At 46.9% G+C, this 21,339-nt stretch overlaps 1 protein-coding gene across 7 annotated transcripts in view; it reads left to right on the top strand.

The window, feature by feature from the left end:
• Positions 1 to 21,339, top strand: part of BBX (BBX high mobility group box domain containing) — a 119,821-nt gene that overhangs the window by 69,935 nt on the left and 28,547 nt on the right. For 5 of the 7 annotated variants that reach the window (XM_054163200.1, XM_054163197.1, XM_054163204.1 and 2 more), the window contains 5 exons: positions 5,951 to 6,018; positions 8,269 to 8,349; positions 10,563 to 10,643; positions 15,996 to 16,076; positions 19,308 to 19,388. In XM_054163200.1, the coding sequence (XP_054019175.1) occupies positions 5,951 to 6,018; positions 8,269 to 8,349; positions 10,563 to 10,643; positions 15,996 to 16,076; positions 19,308 to 19,388 (392 nt within the window). The remainder of the gene's footprint in view (positions 1 to 5,950; positions 6,019 to 8,268; positions 8,350 to 10,562; positions 10,644 to 15,995; positions 16,077 to 19,307; positions 19,389 to 21,339) is intronic. The other 2 variants (XM_054163203.1, XM_054163201.1) reach the window with 2 other exon arrangements.

The raw sequence follows: 21,339 nt of genomic DNA, 5'->3' as shown, positions 1-21,339 counted from the left end.
TGAGGATGTGGTGGTGAAATGGAAGTGTAACACCCGTTTACTGCACATGGCAGTGTAGTGTAAGTACCTTTCATGTCCTGAATTAAGTTGCCAAGCTCCAGTTAAATCTCTGCATATCCACTTTCTAACGTTTTTCCTTAATGCATGATTGCTTTCAGGAGTCAAGGCCACGTAAGAGGCATTATAACCCATACTTGGTTTGAGGTCCAGATTTGGCTGGTGTTGAATTCCAGCTTATTTGCTGTTAGAGATTTTAATTTTCTAGTCAAAAAGGGAAATTCTGGTTGTGTGCATTCTCTTTTTCCTCTCAGAGAGTGTTGTGGCACGCTCAGGAATTTGCTGTTTACGGAGATCATTCTGACGTTCACAGATTCACAGACCTTATCAGGGTGAAGGGAACCCTCAAAGGTCATCTAGTCCAATCCCTCTGCAGTCAGCAGGGACATCTCCAACTAGATCAGGCTGCCCAGGGCAGCATCAGCTCTGATCTTGAATGTCTCCAGGGATGGGGCCTCTACCACATCCCTGATTAGCCTGTGTTCCACTGTTTCACCACCCTCACTGTGAGGAACTTCCTCCTAATGACCAACCTAAATTCTCCCCTTGTGGTACCACTACAAGCCCTTGTCAAAACTCCCTTACCAGCCTTCCTGATACTGAGATGCAGCTCCAAGGTCTCCCCAGAGCCTTCTCTTCTCCAGGCTGAACAGCCCCAGTTCTTTCAGCCTGTCTTTGTAGGAGAGGTGCTCCAGCCTTCTGATCATCTTCATGGCTTCCTCCATGTCTCTGTTGTGTTGAGAAGCCCTGTACATGGACCCAGCACTCCAGGTGAGGTCTCACCAGAGCAGAGGACCAGAATCACCTCTCTCAGCCTGCTGACCTTGTTGATGCAGCCCAGAATGCCATTGCCCTTCTGGGCTGCAAGTGCCCATTGCTGGCTCGGATCCAACTTCACACCCACCAGCACCCCAAAGTCCTCTGCAGGGCTGCTCTCAATCTCATTGTGCCCCAGCCTGGACTGATACTGAGAATTGCCCCAGTTCAGGTGCAGCACCTTGCACTTTGCCTTATTGAATGTCATGGGGTTCTCCTGAGCCCACTTGCCCAGCCTGTCCCTCTGAAAGGCATCCTGTCCTTCAGTCTTGCCAGTTGCACTACTCAGCTTGGTGTCATCAGCAAACTTTAGAATAGAAGAGAATTAACCAGGTTGGAAAAGACCTTTGAGATCATCAAGTCCAACCTATCACGCAACACCATCTAATCAACTAAACCATGGCACCAAGTGCCTCATCCAGTCTCTTCCTAAACACCTCCAGGGATGGGGACTCCACCACCTCCTTGGGCAGCATATCCCAATGGCTAACAACTCTTTCTGTGAAGGACTTTCTCCTCACCTCTAGCCTAAACTTCCCCTGGTGCAGCTTGAGACTGTGTCCTCTTGTTCTGGTGCTGGTTGCCTGGGAGAAGAGACCAACCCCCACCTGGCTACAACCTCCCTTCAGGTAGCTGTAGACAGCAACAAGGTCTGCCCTGAGCCTCCTCTTCTCCAGGCTAAGCAACCCCAGCTCCCTCAGCCTCTCCTCACAGGGCTGTGCTCCAAACCTCTCCCCAGCTTTGTTGCCTTTCTCTGGACACATTCCAGCAACTCAGCATCTTTCCTAAACTGAAGGCCCCAGAACTTTCTGAGGGTGCATTCAGGATTGCTGCCTGTATCACTGCTTAATGTAGCACTGGTCCCAGTAAAGTTGGAAGAGGCAACATTCTTGTGGATGAATGTACAGGTGGAGCTAACTTTTTGTGTTTAAATCAAGAGAAGCATTATCTTATTTCAGTTAAAAGAGGCTGTTTCCCTCTTTCTGCATTGGAGAGGCAGATTTTAACCTTTCTGAACTTTTTTTTGCTTCATAAGGCTTTTATTCCTAACAATAATTTAATCATTTAAACTTGTTCATGGTCATATAAAATAAAATCTGTGAAGGAGTGTAGGTGGAATGCCTGAACTGGTGGTGAAGGGCAGATAATCTCTCACTGATAGCCACAAATAGCATGACTCTTGCTCTCATGACCTTGAAATGCAGACACACTAAACACTGCCAGCTGAAAAAGACTCTAGTAAGTAGAAAATCATTGCTGCCTACCAGCCATTTTTTAATTGGTTTCCAGTCTAAAATTCCTCATTTTGGAAATACTGCTGTGTCACAGAATCACCAAGGTTGGAAGAGACCTCAAAGATCATCAAGTCCAACCTGTCACCACAGACCTCATGACTAAACCATGGCACCAAGTGCCACGTCCAATCCCCTCTTGAACACCTCCAGGGATGGTGACTCCACCACCTCCCTGGGCAGCACATTCCAATGGCCAACAACTCTCTCAATGAAGAACTTTCTCCTCACCTTGAGCCTAAACTTCCCCTGGCACAGCTTGAGACTGTGTCCTCTTGTTTCTGGTGCTGGTTGCCTGGGAGAAGAGACCAACCCCCACCTGGCTACAGCCAGGCAGTTGTAGACAGCAATAAGGTCTCCCCTGAGCCTCCTCTTCTCCAGAAACTTGGTGGTATCCTGCCTAGTTTCTGACAAGTGTGTGGCAGGTAGGAGTTTTCTGCTTAGAGATTGTGAGCTAGGGAGTGGAAAAATGGATTTGTGGAACAAGTGCAAAAGGATATAAAGATACAAAAACTCCTCTGTACCTTTTGGCTATTAAAGTGGTATGGAAATTCCTGTCATGAAAATCCTTCTGGCTATGAGGGAACTGTAAAATGGGATCAAAATAAAGTTTTTCATGCTACATAGATATCCTAGCTGAGAGCCTAGCTCCAAAAATGACAAGCCTCTTCATCCTGTTCTGGTTTTGCTATCAGAAGAGTAACTTCTACGCTCCTTAAAGGTTTGTTGGCTTCAGAACTAGAATAGGTCTTGCTCTACCTGTCTGCCATCCCCCACCACTCCTGCTGCAGAGTTTCTGAGTTACAGAGGGACCTTGAATCAACATCTCTCAGAGTAGAACATAGAGACCTTAAGAAGTAATTAGGAACTAATCTAATCATGGAATAGAATCATAGAGTCACAGAATTCTGTTGGGTGGGTAAGACTTCTAGAATCATCAAATCCAAGCTTCAACCCAGCACCACCATGGTTATTAAACCATGTCCCAAAGTGCCATGGCCACACGTTTCTTGAACACCTCCAGGGATGGTGACTCCACCACCTCCCTGGGCAGCCTGTTCCAATGCCTGACCACACATTCAGGGCACAAATTTTTCCCAATATCCAACCTAAACCTTCCCTGCCATAATTTCAGGCCTCTCCTATCACCTGATAGTAGGGAGAAGAGACTGACTCCCTCCTCACTCCAACCTCCTTTCAGGGAGTTGCAGCTAGCATTGAAATCTCCCCTCAGCCTCCTCTTCTCCAGACTAAAGAAGCCCAGCTCCCTCAGTCACTCCTCACCAGACCTGTTTTCCAGACCCTTTCCCTGCTTTGTTGCCCTTCTCTGGACATGCTCCAGCACCTCAATGTCAATAGAGTGAGGGGCTCAGAATTGAGCCCAGTATGCAAGGTGTGTTCTCTCTAGTGCTGAGTACAGGGAAGTGGTCCTGGGGATGTGTGCTTTATTGTTGTAGAGAGAGATATTTGTGTAGTTTAGTGAAAGGAAGTTGGAAAATGTGAGTGCATCTCTAGTGAAACCTTGTTTTTGATGCCTCAACATGGCTGAAGTTGGTGTCCCAGCCAAACAGGAAGGGTAACACTTCCCTTTCTCACACATTGTGGCAGTGGATACAAACCAGAGCACAGTCCCACCTCAAGATGAGGAGAAATTTCTTTACTGTAAGGGTACTGCAGCCCTGGAACAGGCTGCCCAGAGAAGCTGTGGAGTCTCCCTCTCTGGAGACTTTCAAGACCCATCTGGATGCACTCCTGTGTAACATGCCCTAGGTGAATCCTGCTTTGGCAGGGGGGTTGGACTATCTCTCCAGAGATCCCTTCCAGCCCCTACCATTCTGTGATTCTATTGTGTGAGACATTTGGGCCACTGACTCTCTCCCTCTTGACATGATGCTATTAAGTCAGACCCCTGCATTGCTTCCAAGGCAATCCCCCAAAATCAGATAATTAGTCTTCATCATGATGAAGAGCAACCACTGCTCTGAGCAGAAAAGAACTGGGTGAGGGATGCAGTGCCAGTGTTCATTGATTTTACTTACTGTGTTCATTTCTTGAGCTCAGGCAGTGTGGAAGAGCTGGAAGGGAGAGGCTGTCAGCATCATATAGGCAGTGGGATTGAGTGCCCCCTCAGCAAGTGTGTAGATGGTACCAAGCTGAGTGGTGAGGTTGATAAGGCCTAAGGACAGGATGGGTGTTCTGAGGGACCTGGACAGGCTGGAGAAATGGGCTGAGGAGAACCTCATGAGGTTCAGAGTGCAAGGTCCTGCAGCTAGGTCTGGACAATCCAGATACCCAAAATACCAGTCCAGGCTGGAGGATGATAACATTGAGAGCAGCCCTGCAGAAAAGGACTTGGGGATGCTGGTGAGTGAGAAGCTGGACATGAGCCAGCAGTGGGCACTTGCAGCCCAGAAGGCCAATGGCATCCTGAGCTGCATCAAATGCAGTGTGGCCAGCAGATTGAGAGAGGTAATTCTGCTCCCCTGCTCTTCTCTGGTGAGACCTCACCTGGAGTACTGTGTCCAACTATGAGGCCCCCAAGACCTGCTGGAGCAGGTCCAGAGGAGGGCCACAAAGATGATTGGAGGGATGGAGCATGTCTCCTACAGGGACAGGCTGAGAGAATTGGGGCTGTTCAGCCAGGAAGAGAAGGCTCCAGGGAGACCTTAGAGCAGCCTTCCAGTACCTGAAGGGGGCTACAGGAGGGCTGGGGAGGGACTTTATAGAAGAGCCTGTAGTGCTAGGATAAGGGGCTAAGATAGCTGGGTCTGTTCAGCCTGAAGGGCAGCATTTCAGTATCTGAAGGGGGCCTGCAGGAAGGCTATGGAGGGAGTGTTTGGAAGGGCTTGTGGTGTTAGGACAAGGGGCAATGGTTTGAAAGTGGAGCAGGGTAGATTTAGGTTGGACATCAGGAAGAAGCTCTTCCTGATGAGAGTGGTAGAATACTGGAACAGGTTACCCAGGCACGTGGTTGAGGCTCCATCTCTGGAGATGCTGAAGATCAGACTTGATGAGGCCCTGGGCAGCCCAATCTAGTTGGAGGTGTCCCTGCTGACTGCAAGGGGCTTGGACAGGATGACTTTTGAGGGTTGCTTTCAAGCTGATGCAATCTGTGAATTAAATTCTTGGAGAAAGAACATTTGCATTGCTGTTGTACTTCCCTCAATTATCTGTTGTATTGGCAGGACAACAAGCAGACAGGCAGCTTGCTTGGCCAGTGCCTGTGTTCTTCTGGCACAGAGGCTCAGGAGCTTTCTGCTGCAGAGCTGGCAGGCTGGCACTTCTCACCACTAAATGCAGCTCTAAATTAAAACTAAATGAAAATAGGAATTTTGCTTCAGAGCTTAATCATCTCATTTGATTCTATCCTTTTGTTTGCTCAGAGGCTGAGGAGGGAGAACCAGTGCCTTGGTAGGGGCATCCATTGAGTCCTAAACACATGTGGCATTAGAGCATTTTTGTGTGTATTTATGTCTGAGATCATTGCAGTTGCTGTTTTGAAGATACCCATCTCTGTAGTGCATAAAACCTTTGGCAGTCAAATTGTAAATCCACACAGTGGGGTGTTAAGCACACAAATCCAATTAAACCCTTTAAAACAGCTTTGAAAGCCTCTCCCAGAGGGGACAGAAATGGTTATTTGTGATTCTCTGGAACTGCCTTTTATGGCAGCTTGCTTGGAGTGTCTGTGACAAGTAGTCTTCTGGGGGTTTAATGCTGCAAATGGTAGGTTCTTTAAACAAGCAAATTAGTAAAATTAAGACTTTGTTTTACTCTTTGAACAGATCCTACACAAATGGGAGGCCTGAGTATGCTGCTTCTAGCAGGGGAACATGCCCTGACTGCACAAGAGGTAAGGAACTCTCTCTTCTCCCTTACCTTGAGTCCTCAAAGAGAGCTCTGAAAGTGAAATACTTCACCAGTGGGAAATGAAATTTCAGATACATCATTCATAGAATGGTTTGGGTTGGAAGGAACCTTGCAGATAACCTAATCTATCCCCCCTGCCACAGGCTGGGACACCTTCCTCTAGACCAGGTTGTGCTCAAGGCATTCAGCGTGGCCTGGAACACCTTCAGGAGGCATTCCTGACCTCCCTGGGCAACCTGCCCAGTGTCTCACTGCCCTCACTGCAAAGAAATTCTTTAAAACACCCAGTTTGAATCTACCCTCCTCAAACTCCAGTCCATTCCATCTTGGGGAGCCTCAGGTGGGATGGAATTGTGAGCCCTGTGCTACGAGTCCTGTGTTCCAACACTCAACATAGAAGTTGAGTCCACTTCTTGTATCAGTTCAATATTAACGCTGCTGATAGCATCTCTGCCCTGAGAAGGCCACAGCTGGAGTGTTGTGTCCAGCTGTGGACTCTCCAGTTCAAGAAGGAGAGGCACTTGCTGGAGAGGGTACAGCAAGGGGTGGCAAAGACGCTGAGGGGACTGGAACATCTCTCTGGTGAGGAAAGACTGAGAGAATCTGGGCTCTTTAGTCTGGAAAAGAGGAGACTGAGGGGGGATCTCATCAGTGCTGACCAGTGCTCAGAGCTGGGTGTCTGGAGGATGGGACCAGGCTCTTTCAGCGGTGCCCAGTGACAGGACAAGGGGTAACAGACACAGGTGTGAACAAAAGAAGTTCACCTAAAGATGGAGAGGAATGTGTTCTTTTTCATTTAAGGACAGCAGAGCACCGGAACAAGCTGCCAGAGAGGTGTTGCTGGCTTTCTGGGGTGCAGCACAAAACATCTTTACAGTGAGGGTGATGAGACACTGGCACAGATTGCCCAGGGGGTCGTGGATGCTTCCTCCCTGGGAGTGTTCAAAGCCAGGTTGGATGAGGCCTTGAGCAGCCCGATCTAGTGGGAGGTGTCCCTGCCCATGGCAGGGGTGTTGGAACTGGATGATCTTTAAGGTCCTTTCCACCCCAAACTGTTCTGCGGCTCTGTGATCTCCCTGCCTTGCCTGTCAGGCGCTTTGCTTGCCTTACAGCAGCACCTAGTGGCCTGTCTGCAGGATACTGCCCTGAAATGCCAGAACTTGTGGTGTAGTCCAAAATCTCTCCTGTCTGCCGTTTTCTTCTCTTGCCACTGCCCAGTACATCAGGATGGCATTGTAACTTCCCATCTGTCAGTGCAGAAGGTGGGCATGAGGCTGTGCTTCACCTTCATTTGGTGGGATCTGTTTCAGAGCAGGTTGTGTTAACCTGCAGGGAAAAGGAGGGTCCAGAGGAGTATCCTTGTGCTTTCCTTCTCTTGGAGAGTAAAAAGTTACCATAATGTGATACTGGATCTATGCAGGGTGGTACTCCCTGGGGTGCAGATCATGGAACCACACAGTGGGAAGGGGCAGTTCACACAGGAACAGGTCCAGGTGGGCTTGGAGTGTCTGCAGAGGAGACTACACAACCTATCAGGGCAGCCTGTTCTAGGGCTCCAGCACCTTCACAGCAAAGAAGCTTCTCCTCATGTTGAGGTGGAACTTCTTGTGTTGTAGTTTGTGTCTGTTGCCCCTTGCCCCATCACAAGGCAGAAGTTAAAAGCTTTTGGTGCAGCTGAGGATAAGCTGGAGAGGAAGGAGGAGGAGAAATGAGTGGATGATGAGAACATTTCATTGTGACAGAGGCAGTGACACTCTGTGTGTGTCTGTTCCCTCCAGTAGCTGTCTTTAGGCTTTGATCAGGTTCAGCCTGGCAGAGGTTAATACATTTCCTACAAGTCAAAGGAGTGTGTGGACAAGGAGAAGAGAAGAAACAGTCTCCAGTTTGTGCTTCTGTCAAAGGCATTAACAGCATTAACTTTTTCAAGACTCATAAAATGGTTTGGGTTGGAGGGGGTGTTCAAGATCACCTAGTTCCAACCCCCCTGCCATGGGCAGGGACACCTCCCACTACACCAGGTTGCTCAATGCCTCATCCAGCCTGGCCTTGAACACCTCCAGGGAGGAGTCATTCACAGCCTCCCTGGGCAGCCAGCTCCAGTCTCATCATCCTCACTGTAAAGCATTTCTTCCTAGCACCCATTCCAAATCTACCCTGCTCCATTTTACTCACTGTTGTTCTTAGCTTGAAAGAAGTCCCTTTGATGTCTTACTCTGAACCCTCCTCATTTCAGGTTCCCTCAAGTACTTTCCAGTCAGTTGCAACAAATTCTACAGAAGCATGTCAAAAGTCATCATTGTTTCAATTTGCAGAGGTGAGTTCTCCTTTAAAAAGGGTTTGTTTCCCCAGTGCTTCCCCAGAAGCACCTGATGTTCAGCTGAATGTAAAATCAAGTCTCTCAAATTCCAACTTACTTGTTCCTTCTTTATGGTTTGGTGATGCTGGATCCTTTACCAGGTAGCTAGATGAGACATGAAGTGCACATTTAGGCACATGTTGGAAGATCTACTGTGGTTCAAGCAGTAATACAGAGATTTGCCATTCTTGCACTTAGTTTTAAACTGAAGTTGTAGTAACTATAGTTTTAATATGTCTATATGGATGGTACATTGCATCCCTTATCTGTTGGGGCTGCTGCAGTCACTGACTCCATCAGAAAGAGCCATACTTCTGGAATTTCCAATACTGTCTCCTGTAGAAGAGCTTTTGTAGGAGAATCATAGAATCAGTAAGGTTGGAAAAGACCTTTGAGATCATCAAGTCCAACCTGTCACCCAACACCTCATGACTACTAAACCATGGCACCAAGTGCCACATCCAATCCCCTCGTGAACACCTCCAGGGATGGCGACTCCACCACCTCCCTGGGCAGCACATTCCAATGGCTAACAACTCTCTCTGGGAAGAACTTTCTCCTCACCTCCAGCCTAAACTTCCCCTGGCGCAGCTTGAGACTGTGTCCTCTTGTTCTGGTGCTGGTTGCCTGGGAGAGGAGACCAACCCCCACTTGTCTACAACCTCCCTTCAGGTAGTTGTAGACAGCAACAAGGTCTGCCTTGAGCCTCCTCTTCTCCAGGCTAAGCAACCCCAGCTCCCTCAGCCTCTCCTCACAGGGCTGTGCTCCAAACCCCTCCCCAGCTTTGTTGCCCTTCTCTGGACATGTTCAAGTGTCTCAATATCCTTCTTAAATCGAAGGGCCCAGAACTGGACACAGTAAGAGCTTCTATGTAGAGCTTTAGCCAAATAGCTCTGTGCAGCCATGCATAAATGCACATCAGAGTCATAGAATGCTTTAGGTTGGAAGGGACCCTTAAAGGTCATCTAGTTCAACACCACCCCTACTCCCTATTTCCCCAGTGAGCAGGAACATCTTTAGTGAGATCAGGTTGCTCAGAGCCTTGCCCCACTTGACCTGGTATGTTTGCAGGGATGGGGCTTCTACCCCCTCTCTGTGCAACCTGTTCCAGTGTTCCACCACCGTCACTGTAAAAAACCCTCTTTCTTGGAAACTATTCTAAATCTCCCTTCTGTTAGTTTGTTAGCTAGTCTTACCTTTCAGGGGATGTTAAACATTAGAATCATACAATGATTTGGTTGGAAAAGACCTCTTAGATCCTGGAATCCAGCCTTCAACCTATGACCACCATTAGACCATGTCCCAGAGTGCTGTGTCCATGTTTCTTGAACAGCTGCAGCAAGCAGCTTGTAGTGAGGCTGCAGCTCAGCAGTGCATGGTAGCTGTGTGTGTCAACAGCCAAATAACTGATACTTGTGTCAGGGTCTAACATTGGTCAGAGGTGTCATTTGCAACAAAAAGATGTTTGCACAAGTCAAGCAGTATAAAATGCAGTTACTTCAGTGTCTGGGAGAGATCTGGTATCTCAGGTACCTGCATCTGTTGTGTCCCTGTCCACATGTATTTCTTTGCTCTGTCAGCACCACCATTCTGCAGTCTCAGGTGTTCCTCTGAGCTGTGAAATACAATAGTGGCTAACTAACTCTGTTTCAGCATTGTGGTGGGTTGAAAATTGCCCCCAGCATTAGATTTGCTTCCACCTGAGCTGGTCTGGCAAATTTACTGTTGGGGGGGGGGGGGGGTGGAATTTTCAACCCAGCACATTACACCACATCAATGGGCAAATAAAAGCCCTTCAGGAAAGTATCTTGGCCTGTCTCATTGATCCTAGCAAAGATTTTCCTGGAGAAAAATAATTCAGCATCACCATTTCACAGCTCATTCTCTTAGGAGCACGAGGCCTTGAGCAACCTGATCTAGTGAATGCCCAGGGTGAGTGAGGGGGTTGGAACTAGATGATCTCTTCCAACCCAAACCATTCTATGATTCTATGACTTATGCCTCCTGGAAACACTCTTAGGTGCTGGGAGGCTTTCTGTTTGAGAGATCAGAAGTTTTTCATGTTGCAAACTGATCTTGAAACTGAAGGTATTGAACTGTAAGTTGATATTGAAACTGTTTGCATGTTGAAATTGATACTGAAAATACAGACATGATTGTTTTCCTGACAGATCTCTTCAAGCACATCCCAGCCTGCAGTCCCAGGACCTGGTAAACACACTGAGGACTCTGCTTTGTTCCAGTTTGCTGAGGTATAAAGTTTGAAATGGTAGGGGGGGAGGATGGCAGCAAGCAGGGGTTGGCTGAGCACCCTGTGTCAGAAGTGATTGCTCTCAGTAGGTATTTACCTTCATGACAGCATAGTGTTAAGAAATTACAGGGGGAGTAAGCAGTGACTGGAGGAGATGCTGACCAGTGCTACCAGCTGTAGCGTACATAAAAGATACTGGGCCTGTGAACATCAGCTGGCCTTCCATACCACAGGACCACAGCAGATGTATTTCCCATGTTTTCCTTCTAAGTTACCTCTAGGAAAAGAAGAAATAAAAAACATTCTGAAAGGACACTGCACTGCCTGTGGAACAGGCTCAGGCTGCAGCAGAGCAAAATGACAACTGCCCTGGAGCCAGGAATCTTTGGGAAATCATCTTGCAGCTGAAAGGAAGCTTGTCACAGCAGCTACAAGGAGATGTGGCAGCATCACTGGGTGGTGACTTAAACAGCCTATAAATTACCCCTAAGCTATCCTCCTTCCTCCATGTATTGAAGAGTTGAAGTTCTTCAAGGTTGCTTTTAAGAATTTCCCAGGCTCACAGAATGCCAGGTTGGAAGGGACCCCAGGGATCATCTGGTCCAACCTTTCTAGGTAATTGTAGAGTTGAAATGAGAAGGCCCAGGACTGTGCCAAGTTGAGTCTCCAAACTGGCCAGTGTAGGAGAGTCCACTGCTTCCCTTGGGAGATGATTCCAACTGTTCTCATGGGGAAACATTTTCTTCTGGATTCCAGTCAGAATCTCCCCAGGAGTAACCTGTCCCCATTCCCCCCTGTCTATTCCATGTGACTCCTTGTAAAAGCGGAGTCTGCGCCCTCCTAGTAGCCACCCTTGATGTACTGTTGCATGGTAGTAAGGTCTGCCCTAAGCCTTTTCTTCTCAAGGCTGAACAAACCCAGTTCTCTCAGCCTTTCTTACTCCTGTGTGCTTCATTGGCTTCCCATGTGTGTACTCTTGTTGCTCAGTATGAGGAGTCTGGTCCTGTTTGCAGAATCAGTTATGACAAAGGTACAGTGTCTGAAAGGACTGGGGTTGGAGCTGGAGCTGTTGTGGAGGAGCATAATGGGATGAAAAGGTACCTTTTGTTGTTCCAAGGTTTGACTGCACCTACACCATGCTGCTTTCTGATAAACATTCAGCTAATTGTGTACTGTCTGGTTTTAGCTTGGCTAGGATGGGCTTGATGTGTTTTTTAGGATTGCCTAATAAAGAATAATCAATTTACTGATTCAGGTGCCATAAAATACCATACCATACAAACACCTCTGTAAAACCCTGTGGAGTTAATATCCCTAGCCATGATGTTGTATTAGAATTAACCAGGTTGGAAAAGACCTCAGAGGTCACAGAGTCCAACCTATCACCCAACACCATCTGATCAACTAAACCATGGCACCAAACACCCCATCCAGTCTCTTCCTAAACACCTCCAGTGATGGTGACTCCACCACCTCCCTGGGCAACACATTCCAATGACCAATCTCTCTTGCTGGGAAGAATTTCTTCCTAACATCCAGCCTAAACCTCCCCTGGTGCAGCTTGAGACTTGGTGCCATGGGTTACTTGATTAGATGGTGTTGGGTGATAGGTTGGACTTGATGGTGTCAAAGGTCTTTTCCAACTTGGGCTGGGCTGGGCTGGTCTATTCTATTCCTATTCTTATTCTATTCTATTCTTATTCTATTCTATTCTTATTCTATTCCTATTCTATTCGATTCGATTCGATTCGATTCTTATTCTATTCTATTCTTATTCTATTCTTATTCTATTCTTATTCTATTCTATTCTATTCTATTCTATTCTATTCTATTCTATTCTATTCTATTCTATTCTATTCTATTCTATTCTATTTCCACTAGAGCAGGTTGCTCAAGGCCTTATCCAACCTGGCCTTGAACACCTCATTGGAGGAGACATCCAGAGGTTCCCTGGGCAACCTGTTCCAGTGTCTCACCATCCTCACTGTAAAGAATTTCCTCCTAATACCCAGTCTGCATCTCCCCTTCATTTAGGTTGTGCCAGGGGGAAGTACTGAGCATGCTACAGAACCTCTTAATGCTTTCTCCCCTCCCTGCTGTTAAAGCTGCTGGTGCTGTTTGGAATAGAAGGGCTTTTCATTTGCACAGGGTGTCTTTGTCAGGTTTGGCAAACATCCCGTTCCTCACTGTGCCACTTCTCATTGGGTCCTGCCTATAGGAAGGCATTACTGCCTCTGGTAAGCTAAATCATGGCAAGCAATTTGCAGGAGGCTGCTGTCAGTGCTACAAAAGGGAAAAAGAGAGGGAGAGAAAGGAGTTCTTTAGGCAGTAGCCAAGTAGACCTGTGAAGAAATGTGATACGTGCTGCAGTCGGATGTGCCTGGAGACTTTTGGCAGCCCTCCCAGCTCAGTTTGGGTTCTGACTGGGTGTTTTTCATCTGTTCCCTTTCTCTTCACCACCTTTGCAGCAGAGTGTGTGAGAGTGCATCTTTGTGAGGGCAGCCATCCTGCTGAGTAGATGTGTAATTTAAAATGGACACCTCTAGCCCATGAGTACAAGTCCCTTGTCACTCAAGCAGCTCATTATAGGTAGACACAGCATGAGTTTCCTTCTGTCTTTACAGCCTCGGTTAGCCTTTCGTCTGGTTGGCTGTCCCAAGTGCTGTAGTCTCTAATTAAAGCTGATGAGGATGTGGTTAATGAGGCCTGGCCAGTCGCTTGCCATAACAGATGAGTAGAGAAGTAATGATGCCCCTCTGCTGGGCACTGGTGAGGCTGCATCTTGAATACTGGCTTCAGTATTGAGCCCACTCACTACAAGAAGGACATTGAGGTGCTGGAGCATGTCCAGAGAAGGACAATGAAACTGGTAAAGGGCCTGGAGAACAGGTCGGGTGAGGAGCAGCTGAGGGAGCTGGGATTGTTTAGTCTGGAGGAGGCCAAGAAGAGACCTCATTGCTCTCTACACTTCATGAAAGGAGATTAGAGTGAGGTGGGGATTGGTCTCTTCTCCATAGTATCAGGTGACAGAACAGGAAATGACCTGAAATTGTGCCAGAGGAGGTTTAGGTTGGAGGTTAGGAAGAATTTCTTTGCTGCAAGAGTGGTCAGGCATTAGAACAGGCTGCCCAGGAAGGTGTTGGAGTCACCATCCCTGGAAACATTCAGGAAATGTGTGGTCATTGTGCTTTGGGAGATGGTTTGATGGCCATGGTGGTCTGAGGTTGAGGGTTGGACTCCATGAGCTTAGGGGTCTTTTCCAACAAAAACAATTCTGTGATTCTGTGATTAAAGACCTGGGAGTAAAACTGGGTTGGGTTCTTGCAGGTGCAGATGAGCACCTTGGAGATCCTTTGAAGATGATATGACATCCTCATAAGAGATTTTTGAAGTTTGGGGTGTTGCTAAGTTACCCTCATTCTACTCTGATCTGCAAATTCTTGGTCCCAGTTTTCTCCTCTGTGCCTCTCTAGAAAGCCATTATGTAGGCCAGTGGTTGCTGAGCAGTGGGCTGTGTTCCTGAGCATGGGGACTGCAAGCTGTTTGCTCCCAAGGGCTGCTTGCTGCCATCCTCCTTGCCACGTGAGGGAAGCAAAGCAGATGGGACCCCTTGCTTTCTTGGGCTCACTGGTTGTGTGTCTGGCAAATGCAGACAGATGGTGGTGACTGCTTTGTTGAGAAGAAACAAGGGTACCTCTTAGGTTTACTTAGCCAAACTCTCGGCCATTGCTGAACAAAGGAAAGGTTTCTGGAGAGCTGAAGCAATGAAATCACTAGCTCAGCTGTCCTGAAAAGGAGATGAAGCCAAACCCTCCAGACTCTGCACTTCTGCAGTTTTTCTCTAGCTGAGTTACCAAAGAAACATCCCATGCAGCATGCAGCAAGGTGGGCCTTTTTTGCTAGTCCTGCAGGTTACTCTCTTTTAAGAACTGTGCATGCCTGGGGATGATTTTGTCCCTGCTGCTCTCTCACATGCTCAAAACTGAGTTGTTTGCAAGCAGCTCTTTCTGTTTGGTTGATTTTTTTGTTTGGTTGGTTAGGTTTGTTTGGGTTTTGGGGGCTTTGTTTGTTTGGGCTTTGGGATTTGGGGGTTTTGTTTGCTTGTCTTTTGTTGTTTGTTTTTTTCTGTAGTGAGCACAGAAGGTTTGAGTGCAGAAATCTTCATCAAAATGCCTTGAAATTGGGAGTGTGAGAGCTAGGCAGTGTCTTCTCACCTTCTCCTAGGTGTAGCTGTGAGCTTCCCTGGTAAAGCTGTTACATAAAATAAGCAAGTGTGTTTGCTATTTGTCTATAAAATGAAATTATTAAGTACCTGGGTGTGAAATTCCTGTTCTAAGAAGCAAAGAAAGAAGTGGTGCCATGGCAGATGCTGCTTCTGCAAACTGGAATGTAATATAGTAGTTAAAATGCTGACCTGCCTTGTAATAGGATTGCTCTGAAAGCAATTCCCTGAAGTGTGGTGGTGGTTGTTTGGTACTGGAGAAGAGGAGGCTCAGGAGAGACCTTATTGCTCTCTACAACTACCTGAAGGGAGGTTGTAGCCAGGTGGGGGTTGGTCTCTTCTCCCAGGCAACCAGCACCAGAAGAAGAGGACACAGTCTCAAGCTGTGCCAGGGGAGGTTTAGGCTGGAGGTTAGGAAGAAGTTCTTCATAGAGAGAGTGATTGCCCATTGGAATGTGCTGCCCAGGGAGGTGGTGGAGTCAGCATCACTGGAGGTGTTTAGGAGGAGACTGGATGGGGTGCTTGGTGCCATGGTTTAGTTGATTAGATGGTGTTGGGTGATAGGTTGGATGCAATGATCTTGAAGGTCTCTTCCAACCTGGTTTATTCCATTCCTATTCCTATTCTATTCTATTGGCACACCAGCATCTATGCAGAAGGCTACATTTACCTCCAGGCTGCAGGTCTTCCTCCTGTTTTCTGACTAAAGAAGTGAAACAAGCAGTGTCTGTGAGGTCCTCTTCTGTGACTAACCAAATGGAGAATACTGCTCAGGCTTTCTGAGAGGATTTTATTTAACCTTGACTCCCCCAGTTCATCTTTTTAAGCCACAGGTCTGTCTTGTTCACTTAGTCACATGAAACACATAAAAAACCCAGCATAATAGCAGGTGTGGTGTGGTGAGCACAAGTGTAGCAGAGAATCCATAAGCCTAATCCATGGAAGAAGTTCTTTACTTGCTTGCATCTGCTGACTCCTAAATGCCCATTGATTCTCTCTTGGGGGGGATTGCCTATCTGGAGTAACTGATCTTACTAACTTCTTAATTTTTTTCCATTCTTTTTCTGCCTTCCTTTCTGCCTTTCCTGCCTGCCACTGAAGTATTTTCTCCTCTTTTCATTTAAAACCTAGATCTCCTCAAATACTTCCCAGTTGTCAAGTCCTGAGTCAGTAAAGCTCTGTGGGAAGTCGGCTCTCTTCCAGTTGGCAGAGGTAAAGTTACAGTCATTAGTGTCCCCCTGGGAAGATGTGTGTATCATTTACCCCCAGAAACTACAAGTTGTGTCAGATTTGCTCTGCTGTCAAATTGGGTGTTTCCAGAAGCATAAATGAGTGAAGAAGAGAATAGCAAGAAAATCAAGCAGTGGCTCCAAGGACCCAGTTTTCCTTTGCACACTTGATGATGTTCCTAGTTTCTTGGAGACCACACAGAAAATTCAAGCTGCTTTTTAGGAGAACTAGCATTATAGGTGTAATAAAACCAATGCTCATGACAACAGCAAAGACAAGAGACATCAGCATTCTTCTTCATGAGGAGCTGGATACCAGGATTCACAAAGCAAAGCTTTGGTTATCAGTGCAAGACAAGACCTGCTTTCAGACAGTCCTTGGCAGTAGTAGAGTTTCTCAGAATCACAGAATTGGTGGGGGTTGGAAGGGACTTCTGGAGATGATGAAGAGCAGACTGGGGTGGATCTCATCAATGCTGATCAATATTTAAAGGGTGGGTGTCAGGAGGATGGGACCAGCCTGTTTTCAGTGGTGCCCAGTGACAGGACAAGGGGTAACAGGTACAAATTCAAACACAAGAAGTTCCATCCAAAGATGAGGACAAACTTCTTTAAGGGTGGTGAAGCATTGGAACAGGCTGCCCAGGGAGGTGCTGGAGTCACCATCCCTGGAGGTGCTCAAGAGACATTTGGATGTGGCACTTTGAGACATGATTTCATGGTGGGTTTAGGTTGGTTGTTTGGCTTGATGATCTTGGCAGTCTTGTCCAGATGGAAATATGATCCTATGACCCTCCTTGTCCCTAGATCTTGAAGGACACCAGCGCTGTTGACTTTTTGGATTATTCTTTAATTGATTTTGGAGGTCCCTGTAATGTTGGGCTGTACATGGACAAATAAAATACAAGAGATTCAGTGTTCCAAGTTTCCTGACAGCAGCTCAGGGCTAGGTATGGATCATCCCAAATCAATGGCATTCATTGTCACCTGAGGGGGTGTCCTAATGTGTGTGTCTTCACTTGGCAAAGAGAATCACAGAATAGTAGAGGTTGGAATAGACCTCTGAAGATCATCAAATCCAACCTCCCTGCTAGAGCAAGAATGCCTAGAGAAGGTCACACAGCCACACATCCAGATGGGTTTTGAATGTCTCCAGAGATGGAGACTCCACCACCTCTCTGGGCAGCCTGTTCCACCCTTAAATTAAAGAATTTCCTCCTCAAACAGCTTTGCCATGATACTGTAACTCCAAACCAGAGATGCTGTGCACTGAAGGGGACTGGACTGCTGTCTCCATGCTGCTGCCATGGCAGGGAGCCCATCTGCTTCAGCACAGCGTGCTGCTTTACCCCTCCTTCATCTCTGCTATGTGGCTTAACCAGTTTCACCTTCTCCCTCCACCACTCTTTCCCTACGCCTTCCTTCTTCACAGTATGTCACAGATGGTCATAAAATAAAATGCAGAAGTGGGTTAACTGATTTTCTAAAGAATTCTGAGCATTTCTGAGCTTCTAAAAACAGTTGGAGCAGCCACTCTGCAGGCTGGAGCCTGGGAGGCTGTTGCTGCTCAGCTCTGCTCAGTTTCCTGCTGTGCCTAAATGCATGCTTTGTCTTTGGCTTTCAGTCTGGAGGTGTGAGGGTGAGGGGGTGTGCATCATCTCCACCAGAGAAGGAGACCAGTTCTGGCAGAGTGCTAGCAGCACCAGAAGCTCTTGGCTGTAAGCAATAGCTGGAGGCCTGAGCTGTATCAGTGAGAGCTTGGGAAGATGCTGTGAAGAGCTGCAGCTTCCAGGAGGCATAAAGAGAGTCTTGTTAACCATTTTTGTTTTCCTTTATGGCAATGATTTAGACCGGGTATTGTGAAGAAATTCTTTGCAGTCAGGGTAATGAGACACTGGAAAAGTTGTCCAGGGAGGTTGTGAATGTCCCCTCCCTGCAGGTGTTCAAAGCCAGACAGGATGAGGGCTTGAGCAACCTGGTCTAATGGAAGGTGTCCCTTCCCCTGACAGGGGGATTGATCTTCAAGGTCCTTTTCAACCTGAACCACTCTATGACTATGAATCTATGAATGATGGATTGATTCCTACAAAATCACCTTTGTGGGCCCATGCTGGTTGCCAGCAATGAAAACAGAGCTTGTGGGGATAGGGTGAGCTAAAAGGTTGTAAACATTGTTGTTCCTCAGTCTCTACAACTCCATCTCTTTCTAAGGAAGCAAGTATAAGAAATCTGCAAGCCTGGCCAGAGATTATGGGGCAGAACAGTTTTGTGTTCACTCCCAGGACTCATCCTTGTCATTTAATTTATTTAGAAAAAGAGAATGTCTTTGCACCTAGCTCAAAACTGGTAGAAGATACTCTTGAAGTATTACAGAATCACAGAATGGTAGGGACTGGGAGGGAGATCATCCAGTCCAACCCCCCTGCCAAGGCAGGTTCACCTAGAGAAGGTCACACAGGAACATGTCCAGGTGGTATGGAATGTCTCCAGAGGTGAAATCTCCACCAGTTCTCTGGGCAGTTTCTTCCAGTGCTCCATCATCCTTAAAGAAGTTCCTCCTCATATTTAGGTGCAACTTCTTATGTTTGTGCCTGTTACCCCTTGTCCTGTCACTGGGCACCAGTGAACAAAGACTGGTCCCATCCTCCCTAGCATTGTGGCTACCAGAATTCCAGCTGCCAACTATGGGCTACTCACTTGCCAGACAACCTCCCACACTTGGAGAAGTAGTGAAGGTTACCAAGGACTTCAGAGCTCCTGCTTCACTTGGGCTTCATGGCATCTCTTTTGTGAGTCCTAAAGGACACCAATAGGCAGTGCTGAAGCATCACAGGAGTAACCTTCTTAAGCTTTATCAGTGAGATGATTTTTGAAAGCAAATGTCCAACTAAGCATGCAGTCCACCAGCTGGATTGCATGCTGGTCTGGACTGGTGCTTAGCTGATGAAATCTGTGCACGTGTGAGAGAGCAACTGCTTTATTTCATCCTGCTCTTCAAAGGAAGTCCTGACAAGAAGATCCCCAGATCTGCAAATACCTTTTAGTGTCCAGTGGAATTGCTCTTTTTCAATGTGTAATCTTATGAATGAATTTTGGGAGGAGGGAGGAAAGAATCCATTCAAAAGCTGGGTAGTAAATGTAAAAGAATGATGCTAGCAAAGTAATGGTGGGCTTCTGCTTTATTTTTTAATCTCCCTCTCTCTTTTTTCCTCAGATTTCTTCAAGTACATCCCATTCAAGTCCTTCTGATTTAACAAAGCAGTGTGGAACATCAGCATTATTTCAGCTTGCAGAGGTAATATTCCAACACTGGTGACTGGGTTCTTCTGGAGAAGAGAAGGCTGAGGGGACAGCTCATTGCTCTTCACAACTCCCTGAAAGGAGGTTGCAGTGAGGTGGGGTCAGTCTCTTCTCCCTAGTGTCAGGAAATGGCCTCAAGCTGTGCTGGAGGAGGTTTAGGTTGAAGATTAGGAAAAATTTCCCTTCCTGCAAGAGTGGTCAGGCACTGGAACAGACTGCCTAGGGAGGTGGTGTCACTGTCCCTGGAGGTGCTCAAGAAACGTGTGGGCATGGAACTTTGGGACATGGTTTAATGGCTATGGTGGTATTAGGCTGAAGATCAGACTCAATGCTTAATTTAGAGGGGTTTTACAATCAAAGCAATTCCATGATTCCATGATTTCACAAGGAATCTCTCTGACATCTCAGTTCAGGGAAGCAAACTATGCTGAAGGTCAGGACTGTGAAACATGCTGAAACCCTACCAAAATGGATGCTACGTGAGGATGGCCAAGTGCTAGAATCAGGCTGCTGGGTTCTACCACTCTGAAAGACTCCAACTGATTCCAGTGGTTTTTTCCATGATCCCTTTAAATGCCTTCATATAACCTGGAAGCCAATTACTAGGCTGCTTTTCAGAACACCCTAAATGCAACGGAACAACACCTCTCACCATTGCCACAGTCGAGTTACTTGAAATCTCACATCCATCCCCACTTCAACTCCCAAATGTCTCCACACACAACTCTTTTCCTCCATTTTTCAGCTGGTCTTGAAGGAGGTGTGGTGGAGGCAAGCTAATTGAATCTCAGTAATTGAGATTATTTTCTTCTACTTGAATGTGCAAATTAATTAGGGAAGTAGCAAAAAAAAGCCTGCCGGTAATTTATTCTCTTATCATAGACTTGTTTTGCAAAGACCTGCAAAGAAGCAGTGGTTGCCATGGTTATCTCCTCCTGGAGTGAACATTAATGGACTCCAGAATGCTCCTACTGTCTGAGGAACAGCAATATTCAAAAAGAGAGATGCAAAAAGGTTCTCAGACTGTAAAGTTCCTGCAGCACTGATCTGAGAGATCCTCTCAGTTTTGGAAAGCGCTGCTGCTGCTGCTGCTGCAGAGTGTAATCCTTCACAGCAGAAGCACCTGGGCAGACATGGTCCTCTTCTTCCTCTCCCTCTCAAAGCCCCCATGCTGAAATTCCACTGCTCTTTTGTTTTGAAAGCAAATGTCAACCAAAAAGCTGCCTGGAGCAAAACCATCTGGAAGAGGCTGACTTTGAACCAGACATCAGGAGCTTCCCTCTGCCCACAGAGCATGTGGTCAGTGTGAATGCAAGCTCCAGATTATGAGGTTCTTTAGGTCACTTTTACATTTCTCAAATCAGCAAGACATTTTTTCCTTGCAAACTAGCACTGTCCCTGGAGGTGTTCAAGAAAGAGGTGGCCATGGCACTTGGGGACGTGGTTTAATGGCCGTGGTGTTCTTAGATTGATGGTTGGGCTCAATGATCTTAGAGGTCTTTTCCAACCAAATCAGTTCTATGAGTCTATAATTGTAAGTATGAGCATTATGCCTGTGGCAGAACACTGCAGTAACTCTTGCTGCACAGGGTGGAAAATCCTGCTCTGGTTCTGGTCAAGCTAGGCTGAGCACTGGAAATACTGGGCCTTGGGCAGCACTGTCTACTAGGAAGCAGGTTAAATGATACAGTGGAGAACCCCCAACTGTGCTGTGGTGTGTTCTTGCTACCAAGGCACTTCTGTGAGTTTTTAATGCACTGGAATATAAACACAGCCTGTGGTTTTCAAAACCTAAAGATCAGTCTTTAATTGACCATTTCAGAGGAGGGCCATGAAGATGATCAAAGGGCTGGAGCACCTCTCCTATGAGGAAAGGCTGAAAGGCTTGGGGCTGTTCAGCCTGGAGAGGAGGAGGCTCTGGGGAGACCTTAGAGCTGCGTCTCAGT

This window comes from Dryobates pubescens, chromosome 8, assembly GCF_014839835.1.
Source record: "Dryobates pubescens isolate bDryPub1 chromosome 8, bDryPub1.pri, whole genome shotgun sequence".
In the NCBI taxonomy this organism is placed as follows: Eukaryota; Metazoa; Chordata; class Aves; order Piciformes; family Picidae; genus Dryobates; species Dryobates pubescens.
The sequence above is the reverse complement of the archived record's forward strand: the minus strand, read 5'-3'. Positions and strand labels throughout refer to the sequence as shown.